The sequence below is a fragment of the Nicotiana tomentosiformis genome, chromosome 4, assembly GCF_000390325.3.
Source record: "Nicotiana tomentosiformis chromosome 4, ASM39032v3, whole genome shotgun sequence".
In the NCBI taxonomy this organism is placed as follows: domain Eukaryota; kingdom Viridiplantae; phylum Streptophyta; class Magnoliopsida; order Solanales; family Solanaceae; genus Nicotiana; species Nicotiana tomentosiformis.
Window position 1 is genome coordinate 130,405,889 of NC_090815.1, and position 21,547 is coordinate 130,427,435.

The following is a 21,547-nucleotide window of genomic DNA, read 5'->3' on the forward strand; positions in this document are numbered from 1 at the left end:
TAAGCCAATGGATTACATATTTGTACGTCTTCTGAGATATTTTTCTTCTATTTGATTCTTAATCTATTTTAACAATTTTGTAAGTCATATCTTTCACCTAGGGAGCGTGGTTTGAACAATTAATTTGTGTTAAAGAGGGGCAGCATAAGATTTCAATATGTGATTTGTGAATTGCAAGAGAAGCAGGTGGGGAAGGGAAGTTCTTTTGACCAAAGAGTCCAATTGTCTATTAACCAATTCAAACAAAAGAAAAAAAAAAGATATCTGATGCTATCTCAACGAGAAATTTGGATTAGTAACTTGAAAAATAAGACAGACTACTCGCTACAACAAGTTAAATTACAATGAGAAAATAAAAATTCTTTACACCATTAGCGTATATAAGTTAGATCCACACAACTGCTCTTTTTCATTGCCTCAAAGGTTCTTCAAACAAACCATCTTCGGCTCTTTTACAACAGCTAGCAATTGGACAAAGCCGGTATTGAGATCATTGTATTACTCCATTTTGTTAATGATTACATGTAAGAACAAAATGCAAAAGGAAAAATTGAACAGACAAAAAGTAGAGAGAGGAGAAAGAGAATTGAATTTTACATAAATTTAGTCAATATATCCATGTCAAAATGACAAGGTCTTCTAGACAATAAACAAGCTGTGGCATCCATGGTGACTGTTCTTCCACTTAATCGTCGTCCTTAAATTCCCTGTCCAAGAGAAAAGGGCACTCTCAATATTAGTTTCTCTAAGACTGAGTTCTTAGTTCTCCTTATCATACAATATTTGAACAGAAGTTGCATTAGTTATAAGTTTCTTTTGTGTGTGATAAAGAGGTGTAAAGAATAGTCACTCACCTGCGATCAAGGTATCGAGGCTGAATGCCACTGCCTTGACATGTTGTGCAAGTCAAACCACCAGCGCCGTCACAGTTGATGCACCGAGAGACTTCTGTCTCACCCCCTCCAAGCTCCACTGTCACACTGCCAGTACCCATGCAAAATCTGCATTTCTCTGCAGTATAAACCCATTCCTCATAAGTATTAGCTCTAAGTCAGTCCTCAAAACTGATGTTAGCTTCTAATGATTAGCTGGCTCTACACAGTCATTGATCAGACAATCTACTGAAGTGAGCTTTTGAATAATCGAACCTCACTAAGATCATATGGTTCAATTAATCAATTCCCCTCTCTTCTTCCGCGCTGCATTGGTCAATACACCTTCATTAATGGCACATAACGCCCAGGAGTCACTTTGATGTTTCAGGTTGCAATTATCAAGATTAGTCTACGAGCAAATTTTAAGGAAACATAAATCACCATTCTCTATCACTCTCTGCCTTAACGAACAACTCCATAGCAGATTCCACTACACAATTACGGTCAGCGCTAAAACACTTCACAATTACAATGATTTCATTTATGGAGGGAAATTCAAGTTTAGCCAGAACGAAGTAACAACAAATACAAAAGCGTTAGATCAGAGCCACATATATCCTAGAAGCACATCAAGTAATTGGCCGTTCGTGTAGGAAGCTTAATTCGGAACTACTTAAAGGAACTAGATATATGCTTGGGGGTTGAAGGGATGGCCGTCGCCCTCCAACGACATTTCTGAAATGCCATACGAGTTATATGATAAAAAAAAAAAAAAAATACTAAATACATACTATAATCACTTTGGAAAGCTTTATAAGAAATGCACAATTTGCTCTATCGGATTATGTCTGCGATTTTGATCAACAAGTCATGCATAATAATTCAAAGATATACAAACTTTTCAGTCAGCCAGCAGAAGATCTATGGAAGCATTTGAAATGTGGTTTAGTTTATTGTCTTTGCTAGGACTTCCACAACTTCTGATCGTTGATACACGCAAAAACATAATTAAGATAAGAGTTGAGGAAAGCTCAAAGCGAAATCTAACTTCTTTGGGAATTAACATGACTAGATCTATAGCAAATAGAAGCACCATTTTTATGGGAAAATAACAAGTCATGCAAGTTATATCTTAATATTGAATACACGAACCATTTGAACATAATAGAGGGAAACCAAGGATGGTGAATATGTTTTTCATTGCCAAAAACCATCAGAAAAGTACAAGAGCATTCTTATATGAAGGCATGAATCAGAGTTCATTTTTTATAAAGGAATCAGAACATTTACTTATTAGTTTCATCTTTAGTACATTGAAAATTTTGCCCTTATTCTATAGTAGATGTTTTCCCATGTCTCATTTCAAAATGGCGAATGAAACTTTACCTGGAAAAACCACCTTTTACAGGTGTAAACTCAGCAATACAACCACACACATTTTTGTCTCCTTGTATTAAACCAATGCACTCTTTCCATAACAAGAAATTACTAGTTTTCACTATTTATCGTAAGCTTGAGAAAAGAAACTAAATTTCCAAGCATTTGGGGTGGACATTGAACTCTCTCTTAATTTAATTGCCTTAAATTATTTTATACATAGTAAAATAAAACACTTTGCACCACCAGACGAGTTCTGCTGCTCCTTGAACAGCCTTTCAGCTCAAATTTATTGTATAGTGCTACCAATGAAAAATGTAGTAATCACATTTTTAAGTACATATGTAGTCTGTAGTCATAACGTTATCCTTCTAGGGTCATTGGTGCTAATAGATTTGAAAATTTGAAGATATAAGAGAATGAGAAACTCTAGCTCGAGAAAAACTTACGTGCACCACTGCCACTGCAGGGAAAACAGGGCTGCGTATTGTCTCGTTTGGCCTGCAAAATGTACAGTTATCAACTTTTAAACACTAGGACAGAGCTAGAAGGCAATCTACAGGTTCGGTGCATTTGTATTATGAAAATATTTAATTTAAAAATCTCATTATTAGTACTTGAAATCGTTAGTGTAGAATCCATAATCTTTAAAGTTCAAATTTTGGATCCGCCCTCGGACTAAACAAAGAATATATCAAATTTCAGCTGAAAGAGTCGTGAAATAAATAAACAAAAGTCATTCATTTCTCTTTGACTGCTTAAGTGGCATATAGTTTAATGTCATTTGCAACAAGCAAGAAAGGTACAACTTTTTATCCAAAGGGCATATTATCATAAAAATAAACAAAAACTTACAGCATTATCGATTTGGGTCTCATAAAAAACTGGAATTCCAATACCAATAGCAACACTGACCACCCCAACTGTAATTGCAATAACCTGCCAAGTACATTATTACCAACACACAAAAATGTGGTCAAAACCAAAATTAAGAAATAATTATGTAAGAAAAGTACAAAAAAGGAAATTTGATAAAGAAGAGAACCGTGTTTTGATCAAGATCCGCAGCTCTAACACATGGATAAGAATTTGGTGAACGTTGTGTTTGATGAAATTTCTGAGAGAAAGTAGAAGAAGAAGAAGAAGGGAGTTTAAGAGGACAGCTAACAAATGGAGATTTAAAGCGGGAAAGTGAAGGTGCTGTTAACATTTCCTCTTTTCTATTCTATATTTCACTTATGGCTTTAGTTTTGCTTCTTTGTTTGGCTATGGTTTTTCTGCAATCAGAAAACGAAGACAGTTCATTTGGATTGTGAACTAACACGAAGTGATTTTTTTAGCTATCCATTTTGGCCATTGGATTGTGTGGGGTCACATTTCATATTTACCAGTCAGTTCATTGTTCTTTTCTTTTTCTTCTTCTTCTTCTTCTTTCTTCTTTTTCTTAATGGGTGAGCTTTACTTAAATAGCCTCTCTCAACAAATATATATATATATATATATATATATCTATAATTAATGGAGTATATAATATATGTATACTAGCTAAAAAATAAATAGTAAATTCAGTCGGCTATTTTTGTAAAGAATGTGTCCCATCAGTAGGATACGGCCCAAGAGAAAATGGTTCATCTTGTGGCTGGATGTCTAAAAGGATAACTTGCTCGACCCTATAAACAATTTTTGTTCATTGTTTTTAAGTTTGATGTGATATTCATGGCGAACTTATAAGCACCTTGACTATTCTATTAATTATCTACTAGCATAAATATCGAATAATTAAGCTTACCAAGATTTAGATAAATATGAAAAATGTGTCGGACACTGAAATTTGAATCATGATTTTTTATAATTTTTACTACTTCATTGATGTTAGGCCATATTCCGAGTCCCATACTGGGGACGTCAAGCACTTACGGCCAGGGGCGGCCATAAAGCGGGTAAAGCAATTGTTTTAGGTCCCACATTTATGGGGGCCCCATTTTTTGGTTATACCTAAGTTCTATATATATAATAAAATAAAAATTTTAAAAAAAACTATAAAGTGAAACAATACATGGGAAATTTGCATAAAAAGAGAACACAAATTTGAGATAGTGGACCACAACTTTCTCGAGCAAAGTGAAAACAAATATGTGCACTATATTATATTTTTATACTTTGTTCTTCAATTTATTATTCATGCCTCCATTCTGCAATAGCCAAATATCAAGCATTATTGTGGAGCTTCAGAGTTCAGAGTTCAGTGTATTGATTCAAGAAATAGCGGAGTGCTTTTTGTTCGTTCTATTTTCATAATTCAAGTCTTACGACAAGCATACTCGAGCAGAAAATTTAATTTGATATCAAGTTATCCGTTCTTGAACAAGGTTCTATCATTCTATTTTTTTATTATTTTCTCATCTAAAATTTAATATTTTGCTATTTAGTGCATTTTTAGATTATTTATTAGAAGATAAGTATGTCAAATAGAAAGTATGAATCGGATTATGAAAAATTCAAGAAAATAAGAAGAATTCAAAATCTAATACAATCTCAAAAAGGTGCTCTTGATAAAAAAAAAAAATTTATTATAAGAAAATTATTAGTAACTTTGCATCTAAAAAAGCTAGAAAAATTGACTTCAAATAATTAAAAAAATTAAAAACATTAAGGTCCCTCATTAAAGTTTGGTTTTACGTCCTAAAATACGTCGAGCCGCCCCTGCTTACGGCAAGAATTAAGGGAGATATCGTTGTTGCATAGCTCAGGTCGGAGCAAAGTGCCATCGGACGTTCAACATGTAATCTCACGATCCGGCTCAACTCATTCGTAACAATGAATTGAGAGGTAATTCTTGTGAGTTTATACATTTTGAATTTATGCATTTGTTGGTATTGACGCTAACACTAGTGTAACTAATTACGATTGATACGTATATGCACAGACATAATTAATACAAATGAAGTTGAACATTAAATTATGAAAGGGATTGGCTGGTCACTTGTTGCCATCAATAACATAGTTGCTTTAGATAATGGAATTTAATCATCAATAATTAAAACAATCTGACTAATTAAATTCAAAGCACACAATGTTTTCCTCATTATTTCCACTACATTCGTGTTAAATTCAATAAAATGAAAAATAGTAAGCTCGACTGTTTTGATTTTTTGGTAGGTGGAACTTGTTTTACACCGAATCCCAGTCTTCTTTTGTTCCATTTTTCTTAATCTTCGATTGTGAAAAGATGAGCTAAAGGAGCTTTTCTCAATAAAATAAAATCCAATTATTGCAGCTTTATTCTTTTGACTGAGGTGTACAAAATATTGAAGGAGGAGGGAGAAGAGGAGATTTATGTAAATCTGACACAATTTCAGTATTACAATACATTGTTTTGTACTCCCTTCGAGACCACTTTAATTAATTTTTTTGGTTATTTTTATAATTATTAAGAAATTCATCTTTTAATATTAATTAACAATAAAATTGATTATATTAGCCTTAACTTATTTATTGAAAATATAATAAATATTCCGGGCTCTTTACTCCAAGGACAACTTTGAAAAGAAAAAAAAAAGTTACTCCTTCCGGTCCACAATAAGTGACCATTTTACCTTTTTATTTTGATCCAAAATAAGTGTCTATTTACATAATCAAGAAGAAATTAATTTATTTTTTCAAAATTTGCCCTTATTTACATATTCCAATGTGTCAAGGTAACAATTAATTAAGGTTAATTTAGTAAATATATTTTTTTATCTTTAGGAGTTCGTATTTCCTTAATGGTTGTGCGAAATATAAAATGGTCACTTATCGTGGACCGGAGGGGGTAATTCCTTCTTAATATCTGAAAAAATTAAATATTGTGGACACAAGAAAAGACCAAAAATTCAATTAAAATGGACCGGAAGGAATATTATACTTGTTGGTGACATATAATATATACAAAAATTATGTAGGAATTTATGTATACGAGTTAAGAATGTTATGAATTGTAATACATGTATTAGATTAATTTTTTTAATAATTCTCATGTGTTAAGAAAAAATAAATAAAACACACACGCATATATATACTTTTTTTACTCCTTGCATTACAATTATGCATGATCAGTCTGCACATTACTAATTTTTAGATTATAATTTCTGCATTTCTAATTAATTCATTACAATTTATAAATAATGAATCGCAATATAACTTGTCTCGAACCAAACGCCCAAATTGAATCTAAATTTTATGCAGAACGGTATACTATGACTTTTGTACACCATCTTGACATATGGCAACAAATATTTATCAATATACCATAATATATATAGTACTAAGTTAAATCCGCCACTAAAAGCAAGAAGCCAACTGTCAAATGAAGAAGAGAAAAGGGACTGGTTGTTTGTAAAAGCTAGTTGTGGGTAGCTATGGGTTAAGTGTGAGAGAGCGACAGGCGCAGGCCATTATTGTAAAGCATGTGATGGTAACTATATTGGCAAATATAGCCTTTTAAGGAATTGTAACCATTTCGAATAAAATCTTCCAAAACGAGGTATCCAAGGCTTTCCTATAATCATAACTTCAAGTAGTAATCTTAGAATTCATAGATTCTCCAAGTGAATTCGATTGATTATTCGTATATACTATAATCTTTTTACCAAGATATCATTTGTCAAATGAAATGTCTACTATATGAAGTTTTATAGCGCTCCCTACGAAAAAATACTTCATATTTACGACTCGAACTCGAAACATCAAACTAACCACACTCTTTATCGATGCTAAAACCAGTTAGAAATCTAAGGAATAATGACTCATCAGAGGAGGTTTGGGGGGGGAGGGGGGAGAAGGGAAGAGTTGTAAAACTTTAGGATATTTGCATATTTTCTCAATGGAGGAGTCCCTTCATTAATTTTTGGCCTGACTATATATATTGAAAATACAGACAAAGGAGGAAATTTGACAAGCTACATGATTGGTGGTGTCACAATTTATATAATTCTTGGAAGATACTGAATTCAAGGTAAGTATCATTGTATGCGGTCGAAATAAATTTCAGCCTTCGTATGATCGATCGAGTTCGAAACATAATCGATCGAAGCGAGATTTCGAGTCGGGTTCCGAAGATGGTACAAACAAACTTCGAGTCCGATGGGCCGATATCCGCATCGAGCCCGAATCTAAATTGAGCTATGATGCAAAGTAAAGTTATCGAGTTTATGATCCAGAGACCGACCAACATCGATCCCGAATCAATTCAAGGGTCCAAGTCAGAATCGATCTAGCCAAGATCAAGAGCTCGAGTCAAGACCGAAGACTCGAGTCCATATCGAGCTCATAGACAAGAGCCGTTGCAATCCCACTAGAGGAGAGAATCTCGGCAGGAATTGTGAAAAAGCTGACTTATCATGGTCTCCCACTATGTATTTTTAATTATATTTAAAGTAAGATCTCTCTACTATAAAAAGGGATGGTTATCATTTTGGTCAGGGTAAGTTCTTTTTATGCTTACATTGTAATCAAAACACGATATTCTCACATAGTAAAAGAGTTGTTCTTTCAAGCTTCTTAAATTGATTCCACTTGTTTAATCCTAAAATTCATCTTCTTTACAACCTTATCCATTTTGCATTCTTTGCAATCCATACTTATATTTCTATTTATCCTTACAATTTGTATTAAATTGCGCCACATATCCTTAGAACTACGTATAAATTTAACTCTATCCATTTTTCGGGTAAACAGTTTAGCGCCCACCGTGGGGATAAGAATAACAGTGGTTATTTAATACGAATCTGAAGCAACACACTGTTGTGTTTTACGCTCGGTTCCAAAAATATCTTGGATTTCGAATTAGCAATGACTAACTACCAATCAAATGGATTCACCAATCGACAACGGAGCCGGTCTTCAAGATGAGAACAATAACTTGACACCCAGTACCGAAAGGCCATTTGTAAATGTCGTTGGAGCTCGAATCGGAGCGCCAATAGATATCAATTCGCATGTAGCCATTGAGGCGAACCTCCATGTTGAACCTAAGAATAGCATCCATGGTGGCACTCGGTCTGCAGCTCGAGATACCCATAACGTCGAGGAAAACGGCGTTAGCTTGCGTATGATTTTCAAAATGTTGCAACCCCAACAGGCAGCAATAGCTCAGTTGCATAGCCAAACTCAACTACAAAGCAGGTCGGAGCCCAGTCCACCTCGAGAAATCACCCACAGAACGGAGCCAGTCATAGTGAAGTCAAATGAGCAAGAATCGGGGACTACTCCCGAAATTACTAAATTGATCGAGGAACTCACAAAGCGAGTCGAAGCCACTGATAAAAAAGTAGAAACTTATAACTCTAGGGTCGATCAGATCCCGGGAGCTCCACCAATGATAAAAGGGTCAGATTCAAAAAAAATCGTGCAAAAACCTTTTCCCTCGAGCGCAGCCCCGAAACTAATCCCCAAAAAATTTCGTATGCCCGAAATTTCCAAATATAACGGAACGACCGATCCCAACGAGTACGTCACTTCTTACATGTGTGCCATCAAGGGCAATGATTTAGGAGACGATGAAATCAAATCTGTGTTGTTAAAAAAATTCGGAGAGACCCTCTCAAAGAGAGCGATAATTTGGTATCACAACCTACCACTAAATTCCATAGACTCGTTCGCCATGTTAGCAGATTCTTTTGTGAAAGCACATGCCGGCGCCATAAAAGTCGCAACAAGGAAATCGGACCTCTTCAAGGTAAGACAAAAGGATAACGAGATGCTGAGGGAATTCGTATCTCGTTTGCAAATGGAACGAATGGACTTGCCACCAGTCACAGACGATTGGGCTGTTCAGGCTTTCACTCAAGGTTTGAACGAATGAAGTTCGACGGCTTCACGGCGATTAAAGCATAACCTGATTGAATACCCAGCCATCACGTGGGCCGACGTGCACAATCGGTACCAATCAAAAATTATGGTCGAAGATGATCAATTGGGGTCTGAACCCGCTGTTCGAAGGGATACTAATCGAGAATGAGGTCCGATCGGGGATCGATACCAACCATATAACGGAAGCCATCGAGTCAGTGAATCGAGACACAACCTCAGGCAAAATAACAAAAGAAGTGATCAAGGTCAAGGGTCCCGGGACTGATGAACAGAAGTAGGTTCGATAGGCCTGCCGGATCTAAGGAAGCACCTCGGTTATCGTGATATAACTTTAGCATTGATGCATCCGCCATCGTTTCGGCTATCGGATGCATCAAAGACACTAAATAGCCTCGACCCATGCAGACTGATCCTGCCTAGAGGAATCCCAATCCAATGTGCAAATATCATTGCACCCATGGCCACAAAACGGAAGATTGCAGGCAACTAAGAGAGGAAGTAGCCCGGTTATTCAACAAAGGGCACCTTCGAGAATATTTGAGCGATAGGGTGAAGAACCATTTTAAAAACAGGGATTTCGTCAAGCAAAACGAACAAGAAGAACCACAGCACGTCATTCACATGATCGTCGGCGGCGCCGATACCCCTCAGGGACCAGTTCTTAAAAGCACTAAGACATCAATTGTGATAGAAAAACAATCTCGAACTCAAGATTATACACCCATAGGAACTTTGTCCTTCAATGATGAAGATGCAGAATGAGTCATACAACCTCATAACGATGCACTGGTAATATCTGTACTCATAAATAAAACTAAAGTTAAGCGTGTGTTGATTGATCTAGGTAGCTCGGCCAACATCATCAGATTGAAGGTCGTAGAACAGCTCGGCCTGCAGGACCAGATCGTACCTGCAACCCTGGTTCTAAACGGATTCAATATGGAATGTGAAACCACCAAAGGCGAGATAATTCTACCAATAAATGTGGCTGGAACCATACAGGAAACGAAGTTCCACGTGATCGAAAGTGACATGAGATACAACGCCCTTTTCGGAAGGCCATGGATCCACAACATGAGAGTTGTACTTTCGACCCTACACCAGGTCCTCAAATTCCCAACATCGAGAGGAGTCAGAATAGTGTACGGAGAACAACCAGCCGCAAGAGAGATGTTCGCCGTCGAGGAAGCGAAACCTATATCCTTGCCTTCACCAGTAAAGGGATCGGGCTCAGAAGGGGAACGAGACGCCCAATAGCAATCACAGACATCGGCTTTGACCCGACCAGATAACCAGAAGATCGAAAAAGATGATGATCAGAGAATCCCTCGATCCTTCGTGATTCCCGATGACTCCGACGCCCCAAATCACGATTGAGGAACTGGAGCAAGTCACACTAATCGAGCACTGTCTTGAACGGAAGGTATACCTGGGAACGGGGTTGAGCCCCGAACTCAAGAAGAAACTTATTCAATTTCTTATCGATAACATTGATTGCTTTGCCTGGTCCCATTTAGATATAACAGGGATCCCACCGGACATAACAACGCATCGGCTAAGCTTGGACCCTAGGTTCATACCGGTGAAGCAAAAGAGAAGATCCCAGTCTGAGGTAAAGCACGCATTCATAAAGGACGAGGTAACCAAACTTCTCAAGATAGGGTCCATTCGGGAGGTGAAATATTCCGAATGGTTAGCTAATGTAGTTGTAGTGCCTAAAAAGGGAACAAACATAGAATGTGTGTGGATTATAAGGATTTGAACAAAGCATGCCCCAAAGATTCTTTCCCGCTGCCCAACATCGATCGCATGATCGATACCACGGTCGGCCACGAGATCCTTACTTTTCTCGATGCCTATTCCAGGTATAATCAAATCCAGATGAACCCGGGGGACCAGGAAAAGACTTCATTTGTCACCAAATATGGAACATATTGTTATAACGTGATGCCCTTCGGGGTTCGGGCAAAAAAATACAGGGGATACTTACCAACGCCTAGTAAATAAAATGTTCGAAGAACAAATAGGTAAATCAATGGAAGTTTATATTGATGACATGCTAGTTAAGTCCTTGCGCGCAGAGGACCATTTGTCCCATTTGCAGGAAACGTTTGAGATTTTGAGGAAATACAACATGAAGCTCAACCCCGAAAAATGTACTTTCGGGGTCGGTTCGGGCAAGTTCCTCGGCTTCATAGTGTCAAATCGGGGAATCGAGATTAACCCCGATAAAATCAAGGCCATCGAAGACATCACCATCATGGAGAGCATGAAAACTGTACAAAGGCTAAAGGGACGGATTGCAGCCTTAGGTCGATTCATTTCGAGATCATCAGATCGAAGTCACAAATTTTTCTCTCTACTCAAAAAGAAGAACGACTTCGCTTGGACCCGGAATGCCAACAGGCATTAGAGGAACTAAAACGGTATCTATCGAGCCCACCACTAATTCACACTCCAAAAAAAGAAGAAAAAATTTGCTTGTACTTGGCAGTATCGGAAATCGCAGTAAGCGGTGTCCTAGTTCGGAAAGAGCAAGGTACGTAATTTCTCGTTTATTATATAAGTCGGACCTTAGGAGAAGCTGAAACTAGATATCCGCACCTAGAAAAATTGGCACTTGCACTGATAAGCGCCTCTAGAAAGTTAAGACCGTACTTTCAATGTCACCCCATATGCGTATTAACTACTTACCCGCTTCGTAATATCTTGCACAAGCCCAAACTATCAGGCCGATTAGCCAAATGGGCTGGCGAACTCAGTGGATACGATATCAAATATCAACCTCGTACGTGCATCAAGTCTCAAATTCTAGCGGACTTCGTGGCCGATTTCACGACAACTCTCGTACCCGAAGTTGAAAAAGAACTCCTGTTGAAATCGGGTAGATCATCGGGGGTATGGACCCTTTTTACAGACGGGGCTTCGAACGTAAAGGGGTACGGGCTAGGCATAGTTTTAAATCTACCCACAGGCAATACTATTAGGCAATCTATTAAAACTACGAGGTTGACTAACAACGAGGCCGAGTATGAGGTCATGATTGTAGGTCTCGAGCTAGCTAAAAACTTGGGAGCAGAAGTCATTGAAGCCAAATGTGACTCTTTGCTGGTGGTAAACCAAGTAAACAAAACCTTCGAAGTTCGAGAAGATAGAATGCAAAGGTATTTGGACAAACTACATGTCACTTTGCACCATTTCAAACAATGGACTTTACAACATGTTCCACGAGAGCAAAGCAGTGAGGCTGACGCACTTGCGAATTTGGGATCATCGGTCGAGGAAAGTAACTTGAGCTCGGGGACTGTCGTTCAACTCTCGAGATCCGTGATCGAAGAAGGTCACGCCGAGATAAATTTTACGAGATTAACATGGGATTGGAGAAATAAGTATATTGAATACTTAAAGAACGAAAAGCTCCCATCGGACCCTAAAGATTCAAGGGCCCTGCGGATTAAAGCTGCTCGATTCACGTTGGCTTCAGATGGAACGCTATCTCGAAGGACATTTGATGGACCATTGGCAGTATGCTTGGGTCCATGAGATACCGATTACATCCTATGTGAGGTGCAGGAGGGCATTTATGGGAATCACTCCGGTGCCAATCCATTAGTCCGAAAAATAATCAGGACAGGGTATTATTGGATCGATATGGGCAAAGATGAGAAGGAATTTGTTCGAAAATATGACAAATGTCAAAGATTTGCACCAATGACCCATCAACCCGGAGAGCAACTTCACTCAGTCCTATCCCCATGGCCATTCATGAAATGGGGAATGGATATCGTCGGCCCTCTGCCATCGACCCCAGGTAAAGCTAAATTCATTTTATTTATGACTGACTATTTCTCTAAATGGGTTGAATCACAGGCATTCGAGAAAGTAAGAGAGAGAAAAGTTATAGACTTCATCTGGGATCATATCATAGTTGATTCGGGATACCCGCCGAAATAGTATGTGACAATGGGAAATAATTTATTGGCAGCAAAGTGACAAAACTTCGAAGATCACAAAATAAGAAGGATATTATCAACACCGTATCACCCCAGTGGGAACGGACAGGCCGAATCAACGAACAAAACTATCATTCAAAACCTAAAGAAGAGGCTGAACGACGCTAAAGGAAAGTGGAGAGAAATCCTACCCGAAGTCCTTTGACCATATCGAACAACGTCAAAATCTAGTACGGGGGCAACCCCGTTCTCCTTAGTATATGGGTCCGAAGCCTTGATACCAGTCGAAGTCGGCAAACCCAGTGCCATATTTCGATACACAACAGAAGAATCAAATAACGAGGCTATGTACACTAGCCTCGAATTATCGGACGAAAAACGAGAAGCTGCTCTCGTCCAATTGGCCGTCCAAAAGCAACGAATCGAAAGATACTATAATCGAAGAACCAAGCTCCGCCATTTTAAGCCCGGGGACTTAGTGCTAAGGAAAGTCACCCTCAATGCTAGAAATCCAAACGAAGGAAAACTAGGACCGAACTGGGAAGGACCATATCAGGTTCTCGAGAACGTCGGAAAGGGACCATACAAGCTTGGCATTATAAACGGCAAAACAACTATCAAGCAATTGGAATGTGTCACATCTAAAACGATACTACTGCTAAGGTACGACCCTCCCATATTTATTTATATTTCAAAACTAACCCCTGCAGAAGTCCGATCAGGAGCTAAGATGGATCCTTCAATAAGAAGCCTTAGATCTGAAAGCACGCGTTGCACTCTTTTTCCCTTAGACCGGTTAAATCCCAAATGGGTTTTTCGGCAAGGTTTTTAATGAAGCAACCAATGATCATGCTATTCTTGGAAACAACACAACAGTATCTAATGCCTCTTTGCAATCGACCTTGAATACTAGGGGGGGGGGGCATTATCCCTCAAATATATCAAAGTTCTGATGTAAGAAAGTTATTTCGCAACAACGGAATTCTAATAGGAAAATATTGTAAGAGCCAAATGGTCAAACGAACCATGCTCATGTAGTTGGCCCGAGCCCTGACGCAAAACATGAACGCTTGTATAATGACTTGCAAAGAAAGTTCTCCTCTTTTCTGATATCTTATATCCAAGAAACATTCCTCTATTTTTGAGATTTATTATGCAAACAGAATTAGGATAAATCCCCGATTTCGAGTTCAAATCACTCACTTGACCATTATGCTTACGGGCTATATTATTTCGAGTTCGAATTATTCACTCGACTACTAAGCCTACGGTCTGCTTTTATTTCGAGTTCTAGCAAGCGTTCACTCGACCATTACGCCTACGGGCTACATTATTTCGAGTTCGAATCATTCACTTGACTACTAAGCCTACGGGCTACTTTTATTTCGAGTTCGAGCAAGCACTCACTCGACCATTACGCCTACGAGCTACTTTATTTCGAGTTCGAATCATTCACTCGACTACTAAGCCTATGGGCTGCTTTTATTTCGAGTTCGAGCAAGCACTCACTCGACTATTATGCCTACGGGCTATATTATTTCGAGTTCGAATAATTCACTCGACTACTAAGCCTACGGGCTGCTTTTATTTCGAGTTCGAGCAAGCACTCACTCGACCATTACACCTACAGGCTACATTATTTCGAGTTCAAATCATCCACTCATCTACTAAGCATACATGCTACTTTTATTTCGAGTTCGAGCAAGTACTCACTCGACCATTACGCCTACTGGCTATATTATTTCGAGTTCGAATCGTTCACTCGACTACTAAGCCTACGGGCTGCTTTTATTTCGAGTTCAAGCAAGCACTCACTCGACCATTATGCCTACGGGCTACATTATTTCGAGTTTGAATTGTTCACTTAACTACTAAGCCTACGGGCTGCTTTTATTTCGAGTTCGAGCAAGCACTCACTCGACCATTACGCCTACGGGCTACATTATTTCGAGTTCGAATCATTCAAGTCACTTAAATCCTTGTGAAAATATTCATAAGGCGTGGATAAAGTCTTCACAAGACAAGAAAAAAAACATGAGCACGTCGGCAAAAAAGGGATATTTCTATATACAAAATTATTTACATGATTGATTACAACGTAAAAAATTAAGGACTAAGCTTCCTGGTCATCCCCAGGAACGGTCTCTTCTCTATCGGGCTCCTCCCCATTCTCGTAACCGCTCTTACCCCCATCATCATCAACATTGTCATCATCATCGTCATTGGAAACCAAGGCTTCAACATCGGCTTCGAGTTCTTTGGCCCTTTTTATTTCTTCAGCAAGGTCGAAACCTCGAGCATGTATCTCCTCGAGGGTCTCCTTCCAAGATCGACACTTAGCAAGTTCAGCGACCCAATGTGCTCGAGTATCGGCGGTCTCGGCTGCCTCTCTTTCTTGGACCTGGGCAGCTTCAGCATCGGCGCGATAGATGGCCACAAGTGCATCCGCATCGGCCTTTGCCTTCTCGGCGTCAGATTCGGCCTTGGCAAGTACGGAGGCTAACCGAGCCTCGAGCTCCTCTACCCTTCTTGCTTGGAACGAGCCTTTATCCTTCATCTTTTGAAGTTGGTTTTTAGCTGATGACAATTGGGCTCGGGCAGTTTCTTTCTCTGCAGCAAAGCAGTCCATTCCTTCTTACCACTTCAAAGACTCCGCTCTTATCACATCGAATTCTTCAAAGAGTTTTCCGATCATCTCAATTTTCTGCTGCATCTATGAGACCGAAAGGTTAGCCATTGTTCCAGTATCAAGCCCATAGGCTTTTAAAAGCATTATTACCTGCTAGGAGAAATCAATCTGATCTTGGTGAGCCCTGGACAACTCGGCTCGGAGGTCTTTTATTTCCTCTCCCCTTTGGCCCAAAAGGTGCTTTAAGGAGTTCGTCTCCTCTGTAACCCGTTGAAGCTCGGCCTCGTATCGACGCAGCTCGGTTCGGGATCGAGAACATAATTCCCGATGAACTGCCGCAGCCTGTAAAGAAAGTAGAAATGAAGTCAGAAAAGAAGAGTAAACTTAAAGGTAACGCCATATGATTTAAGGCCTACCTGATTCAAAGCCTGCTGCACTCCGTGAAAAAGATTCGATGAGTCACTTGCACCAGCAGTGTCTTCGATGCTGATGAATAGGTCACGAAAAGGATCCTCTCCATCATGAGGCCTATCTAATTCGAGGGCCCCTAAAGCTTGGGCCTCCCGAATCGCCCCTGCAGAAAAAGCAGGGAAGGTGGGCGAGTCTTCGATTGCTACTGCCCCGAATGAGTCATCTTGGGCGTTCTCTTCGGTTCGAAAATATTCAGGAAGAGCCCCTTAGGACATATCCCCCATCCATCGGCTCGGATGGGAAACATCTTCGATTTCCAGCAACTTAGGGACTCTGACCGAACCTCTCTCCGATATATCCTCAATTCGAGGCGGAGCCTTACGAACCACCATCGATCAAGCTGCCTGTGGAACGTCGGTGGTCTTCTTTGTTCGGGTCTCCAGAGCGGACCCATCGTTCTCTTCTTCTTCTTCATCCCTCGGACGCAGAACTTATTCTACGGTCAAAGGAATGGCATTCTTGTTCGGTTTACGAGCCGTCCTCTTCTTCGATTTTCGATCTTCGAGGGCGGGTGATCTTTTTCTCTTATTATCTTTGACCTGCTTTGGGACAGAGGCCGAAGCCTCTTCCTCGACAGATGAGGGCCTCAAAACCGCATCCTTGCCCACACCTGCATGCGAAAATATTTACTGAAGTATGCGAAAGGCATCTTATTCGAGTTACCGAAGGACACGAGAGGAGTGCTCACCGTGATTTTTGGCCTCCCATCGGCCCTTTGACAAGTCGCGCCATGAGCGCTCTGCATATGAGGAGGTCGAAACCAGATCACGTACCCAATTCTTGAGATCGGACACTGCGTCGGGCATCCAGGGAATCGCTGCATCACAAAAGGGGAATATTGGTGAGAAAAGAAATGAAAGAACAACATAATAGGGGATAACAGCGAAATTACACTTACGCTTCATATTCCACTCCTCGGGGAAAGGCATTTTTTCAGTTGGGATCAAGTTTGATGTCCTCACTAGAACTAACCGGCCCATCCAGCCTCGATCCTTCTCCTCGTCTATACTCGAGAATAGAGCCTTGGTAGCTTGACGTTGGAGTTTTATTAACCCTCCTCGAAAAAGACGAGGGCGGTATAATCAGACAAAATGATCGAGTGTGAAAGACATCCCCTCGATTTTACTTACAAAATATTGGAACAAAATAATGATCCGCCAAAAGGAAGGATGTATTTGGCCTAGGGTTATTAGGTATTTACGGCAAAAATCAATAATAACTGGGTCGAGGGGACCCAACGTGAAAGGGTAAGTGTACACGCTTAAAAACCCTCTCACGTGAGTAGTGATGTCTTATTCAAGAGACGGCACTACCACCTCTTTGTTCTCCCAGTTACAATTCTTTTTTATTCGCTCGATGTGCTCCCGGGTTATCAAACAAATATATCTCGATACGGGCTCACATCGGCCAGGAACCGGCGAACCTTTATCGAGTTTGAAATCGGAGGTAAGAACACACGACGCCAGAACGCACTCCTCAGGACGAGGATCCACCGGTGTTTTATTGGCGGCGAATTAGGAAGAAGAACCTATTTCTTTTTGGGGGACAGTTTTGGATGTCTTCACCATTTTGGATTTAAAGAAGGTGACGAAGATTTGGTAATTTGGAAGAAGAATTTTGTAAAAGGAACCACTGATTTGTGAATGAACTCAAAGAATACGAAAAGGAAATTGGGAAATTTGGAAGATTGGAGTTGCACAAGTACTAAATGATAAAAGGAAGGGATATTTATAGGTTCAGGCAATGGCGGTTCAGTATCAGCGGTGGCCGACCACCGTCTGGCATGCATTAAATACCTTAAAAAATTAAATCAACGGGACAGCTATCACGTGAGTCATGGTCGAGCCCAATATAAATGTCAGCTTGTAATCCAATCGAGCCGTTAAAAAATCATAGCGTTGCTTACCACATTCTTCCTAAGAAACGAGGGGACTATATGTATGCGGTCGAAATAAATTTCGGCATTCGTATGATCGATCGAGTTCAAAATAATCGATCGAAGCGAGACTTCGAGTCGGTTCCGAAGATGGTACAAACAAGCTTCGAGTCCGATGGGCCGATATCCTTATCGAGCCCGAATCCAAATCGAGCTATGATGCAAAGTAAAGTTATCGAGTTTATGATCCAGAGACCGACCAACATCGATCCCGAATCAATTTAAGGGTCCGAGTCAGAATCGAGCTTAAGCCAAGATCGAGAGCTCGAGTCAAGACCGAAGACTCGAGTCAATATCGAGCTCATAGACAAGAGTCGTTGCAATCCCACTAAAGGAGAGAATCTCGGCAGGAATTGTGAAAAAGCTGACTTATCATAGTCTCCCACTATGTATTTTTAATTATATTTAAAGTAAGATCTCTCTACTATAAAAAGGGATGGTTGTCATTTTGGTCAGGGCAAGTTCTTTTTATGCTTACATTGTAATCAAAACACGATATTCTCACATAGTAAAAGAGTTGTTCTTTCAAACTTCTTAAATTGATTCCACTTGTTTAATCCTAAAATTCATCTTCTTTACAACCTTATCCATTTTGCATTCTTTGCAATCCATACTTATATTTCTATTTATCCTTACAATTTGTATTAAATTGCGCCACATATCCTTAGAACTACGTATAAATTCAACTCCATCCGTTTTTCGGGTAAACAACCATATAATGAAGGGTATCCTCAGGAAAAATTAATTAGTTTTATGATTTTTCACCAAGAAATTTTCAGTGAATCGCACAAATTGATAGCGTTTATTGTCCCATCAAAGTTTATTGTCTCAGCATATATTTCATCAGTTCAATCACAAGCACGTCTTTAAATTTAGAAAATAATACTAATATGATAAATGAAAAAAGAAGACTATTTAGGATACGTTTTACTTACATATTTAAGTACTTAACTACAATTTCTTTCTATAAAAAATAATAGACATGAAAGCACATGATTCTAGAATGTCATATATAGCCGTTGTGTGACAACATATGAAAGTCATCCATTGAACCTCAAATGTCGAGGAAACTTTTTCGACAACACAATAATATAGTTTACAACTTGTCTGGTAAATTATATAGAATTTGTCCCCAAAGTACGTACTTCAAAAAATAACTTGAGAGGCACACGAACCTATTGAAGGGTTTAGAGATGGTCCAAATTCACCACGTTAGACTATTAAAATAATTGTCTAATTGAATATTGATATGAATTGAAGAAACGAAAAAGTAATGATTGAAAGACAAATTAAAGAATATAGATAATTAATTGCATGAATGTTTGGAATGACAAATTAAAGTCAAAGAAAGTGCGAGGGACAGAGTATTATTTTAATCCGTGACAATTTTTAAGATAGTTGATGATTTATCTAAAATAATTTTTATATACACTATCTTTTTTAGATTCTACTTATGAGATATTATTGTTGTTATATTATACAATTCTTAAGATTAAAGTATTTAGCTTAATGTATACGTCAAGTGCATGCAAGTGTCACCGAGGGCAAAAAATCCGGATTCAAGTTTTGAAAATAAAAAATTTGATAGGATACGCTTTTCTTTTAATGAACTTTAAGTAAGGCAAATTCGAATTAATTGAAACTCTAATACGATTATCCGGTACCAAATGAGAAACCAAAAATGAAAGTGTGATGGATTGAAGTGAAAAGCAAGGAAAAAGCTCCAAATAAAAGTGTGTTGAGACTGACATAAAAAAGAAACTAAAATATATTAATAAAAAAATAAGTGGGGAAACAAAAAAGTCTTGCACGAGGAATTAAGCATATGCAGCATACCTTTTGGTTGGCAAGTATTGTCAGTTGTTACCAAAGAGTGAAATTGAAGTCTAATTTCCCAACAATCTAAGAATATTCTTTTATTTTTTTATTATTTTTCTGCTATATATTTCGCTTTTGAGAGGGTTAAACAATATACTTTGCACTTTTGTATACTTATCCATTATTAGGGTTTAGTTTTCATATACTTTGCACATTATCCACTTATCCCTATTCCATTTCTCCAATCTATCTGTGGCCCCAGATAGTAACTCATCACGTCACTATACCAAATTAACATTTTTAATTTTGCAATCTTTATTAGTAGCAAAGATTTGAATAGTTGGCCTAGGGTCTATTGAAAATAATATTTCTATCATCACAAGTTAGGGGTAAGAACTACGTACACACTATCCCTTCCCAACCCCAGTATTTTAAAAGGCATTTCTCGGACTTGCTCGGGGCTCGCCCCTGGGCAGGGCACTTGCAAAACGCTCTGGGGCTCATGTATGAGGTTTAGTTCTGTGAGGCTTACGCCCCAAGCACCCGACCGTGCGCCCTAAACACGCCTAACGTCCAACGCTCGGGGCTCGCCTAACAGTTCTAACGCAAATCACGTGTCGAATTTCCTAATTAATATCGTTGACCTTCAAAATTCTTTAACAAATTAATGATAAAAGTTCTATTCATCGATAGAAATATGAAGATTGAGCATAACTCTAATAATGAGACATAATATTGCGAATTTATATCTTCACTTGTTATTGATCGTGTCTTAGTTCATTTGCCCCTCCTTATTATACACTTTTATTAATTTGATATCTTAAACTAATTTGTATTTATTCATGAAGGAGTAATATTTTAATTATTGTACTAATAAGATTTAATTAATTATTTACTTTTAGGAAGGTAAAATGTGGAGTTTGATCATTTTTTTTAAAAGAAATTTTAAGTTTTTAATTATTTGAAAGTTAAAGACGTTATACGTGATTTGTATGCATTAGTTATACTTAAGAATCATGCTAGATTTTTTTTCCTATGAGTTTCTTTAATTTTTAACTTTTAATTTATATTTTATATTTTTTGTGTTATTATGTTATTTTATTAATTTATAAATTAAAATTTTTAAAGATCCATGGGCTTACGCCTCGCCCCATATCAAGTAAAACGTCCCGTCTCACATCCCGCCTTTTTTTTTGCGCGCGCGCGCGCGCGCGCACACACACACACACACACACACACATATATATATATATATATATATATATATCACATATTTATAGTTTTCTTTAATTTTTATACAATTTTACCAGTTTATAAATATTTACTGTCATTATATTATTTTATAAAATATTAAAAATTAAATACATATGGGGTTTACGCCTCGCTGAGACATATGTAAAACGATTCGCCTTACGCCCACGCTGCTAGACCCCACAGTATGGAATAATACTGAGTATGTTATTGTTGTAATCTTTATTAGCAAAAAAAAATAAAATTGCAAGAATTAGGGAGCTTAAATGAAATACAAATGTATTATTATAATCTTTCCTGAGCAGAAAAACTATACTTTAATATAAAATTGTTCTGTTTTGTTATTTCCAAGTTGAGAGTTTAAAACTATGACTAAAAGTTTAGTAAC

At 38.3% G+C, this 21,547-nt stretch overlaps 1 protein-coding gene across 1 annotated transcript; it reads right to left on the bottom strand.

Annotated features, from left to right (window-relative positions):
• Positions 1 to 385: 385 nt before the first annotated feature.
• On the bottom strand, positions 386 to 3,660 carry LOC104106646 (protein SPA, chloroplastic). Its single transcript, XM_009615233.4, has 5 exons — positions 3,298 to 3,660; positions 3,108 to 3,191; positions 2,702 to 2,753; positions 855 to 1,011; positions 386 to 707 (listed from the first exon to the last, which is right to left on the bottom strand). The coding sequence occupies exons 1-5, from the start codon at positions 3,460 to 3,462 to the stop codon at positions 686 to 688; spliced, it is 480 nt and encodes a 159-aa protein (XP_009613528.1). The 5' UTR covers positions 3,463 to 3,660; the 3' UTR covers positions 386 to 685.
• Positions 3,661 to 21,547: the final 17,887 nt, after the last annotated feature.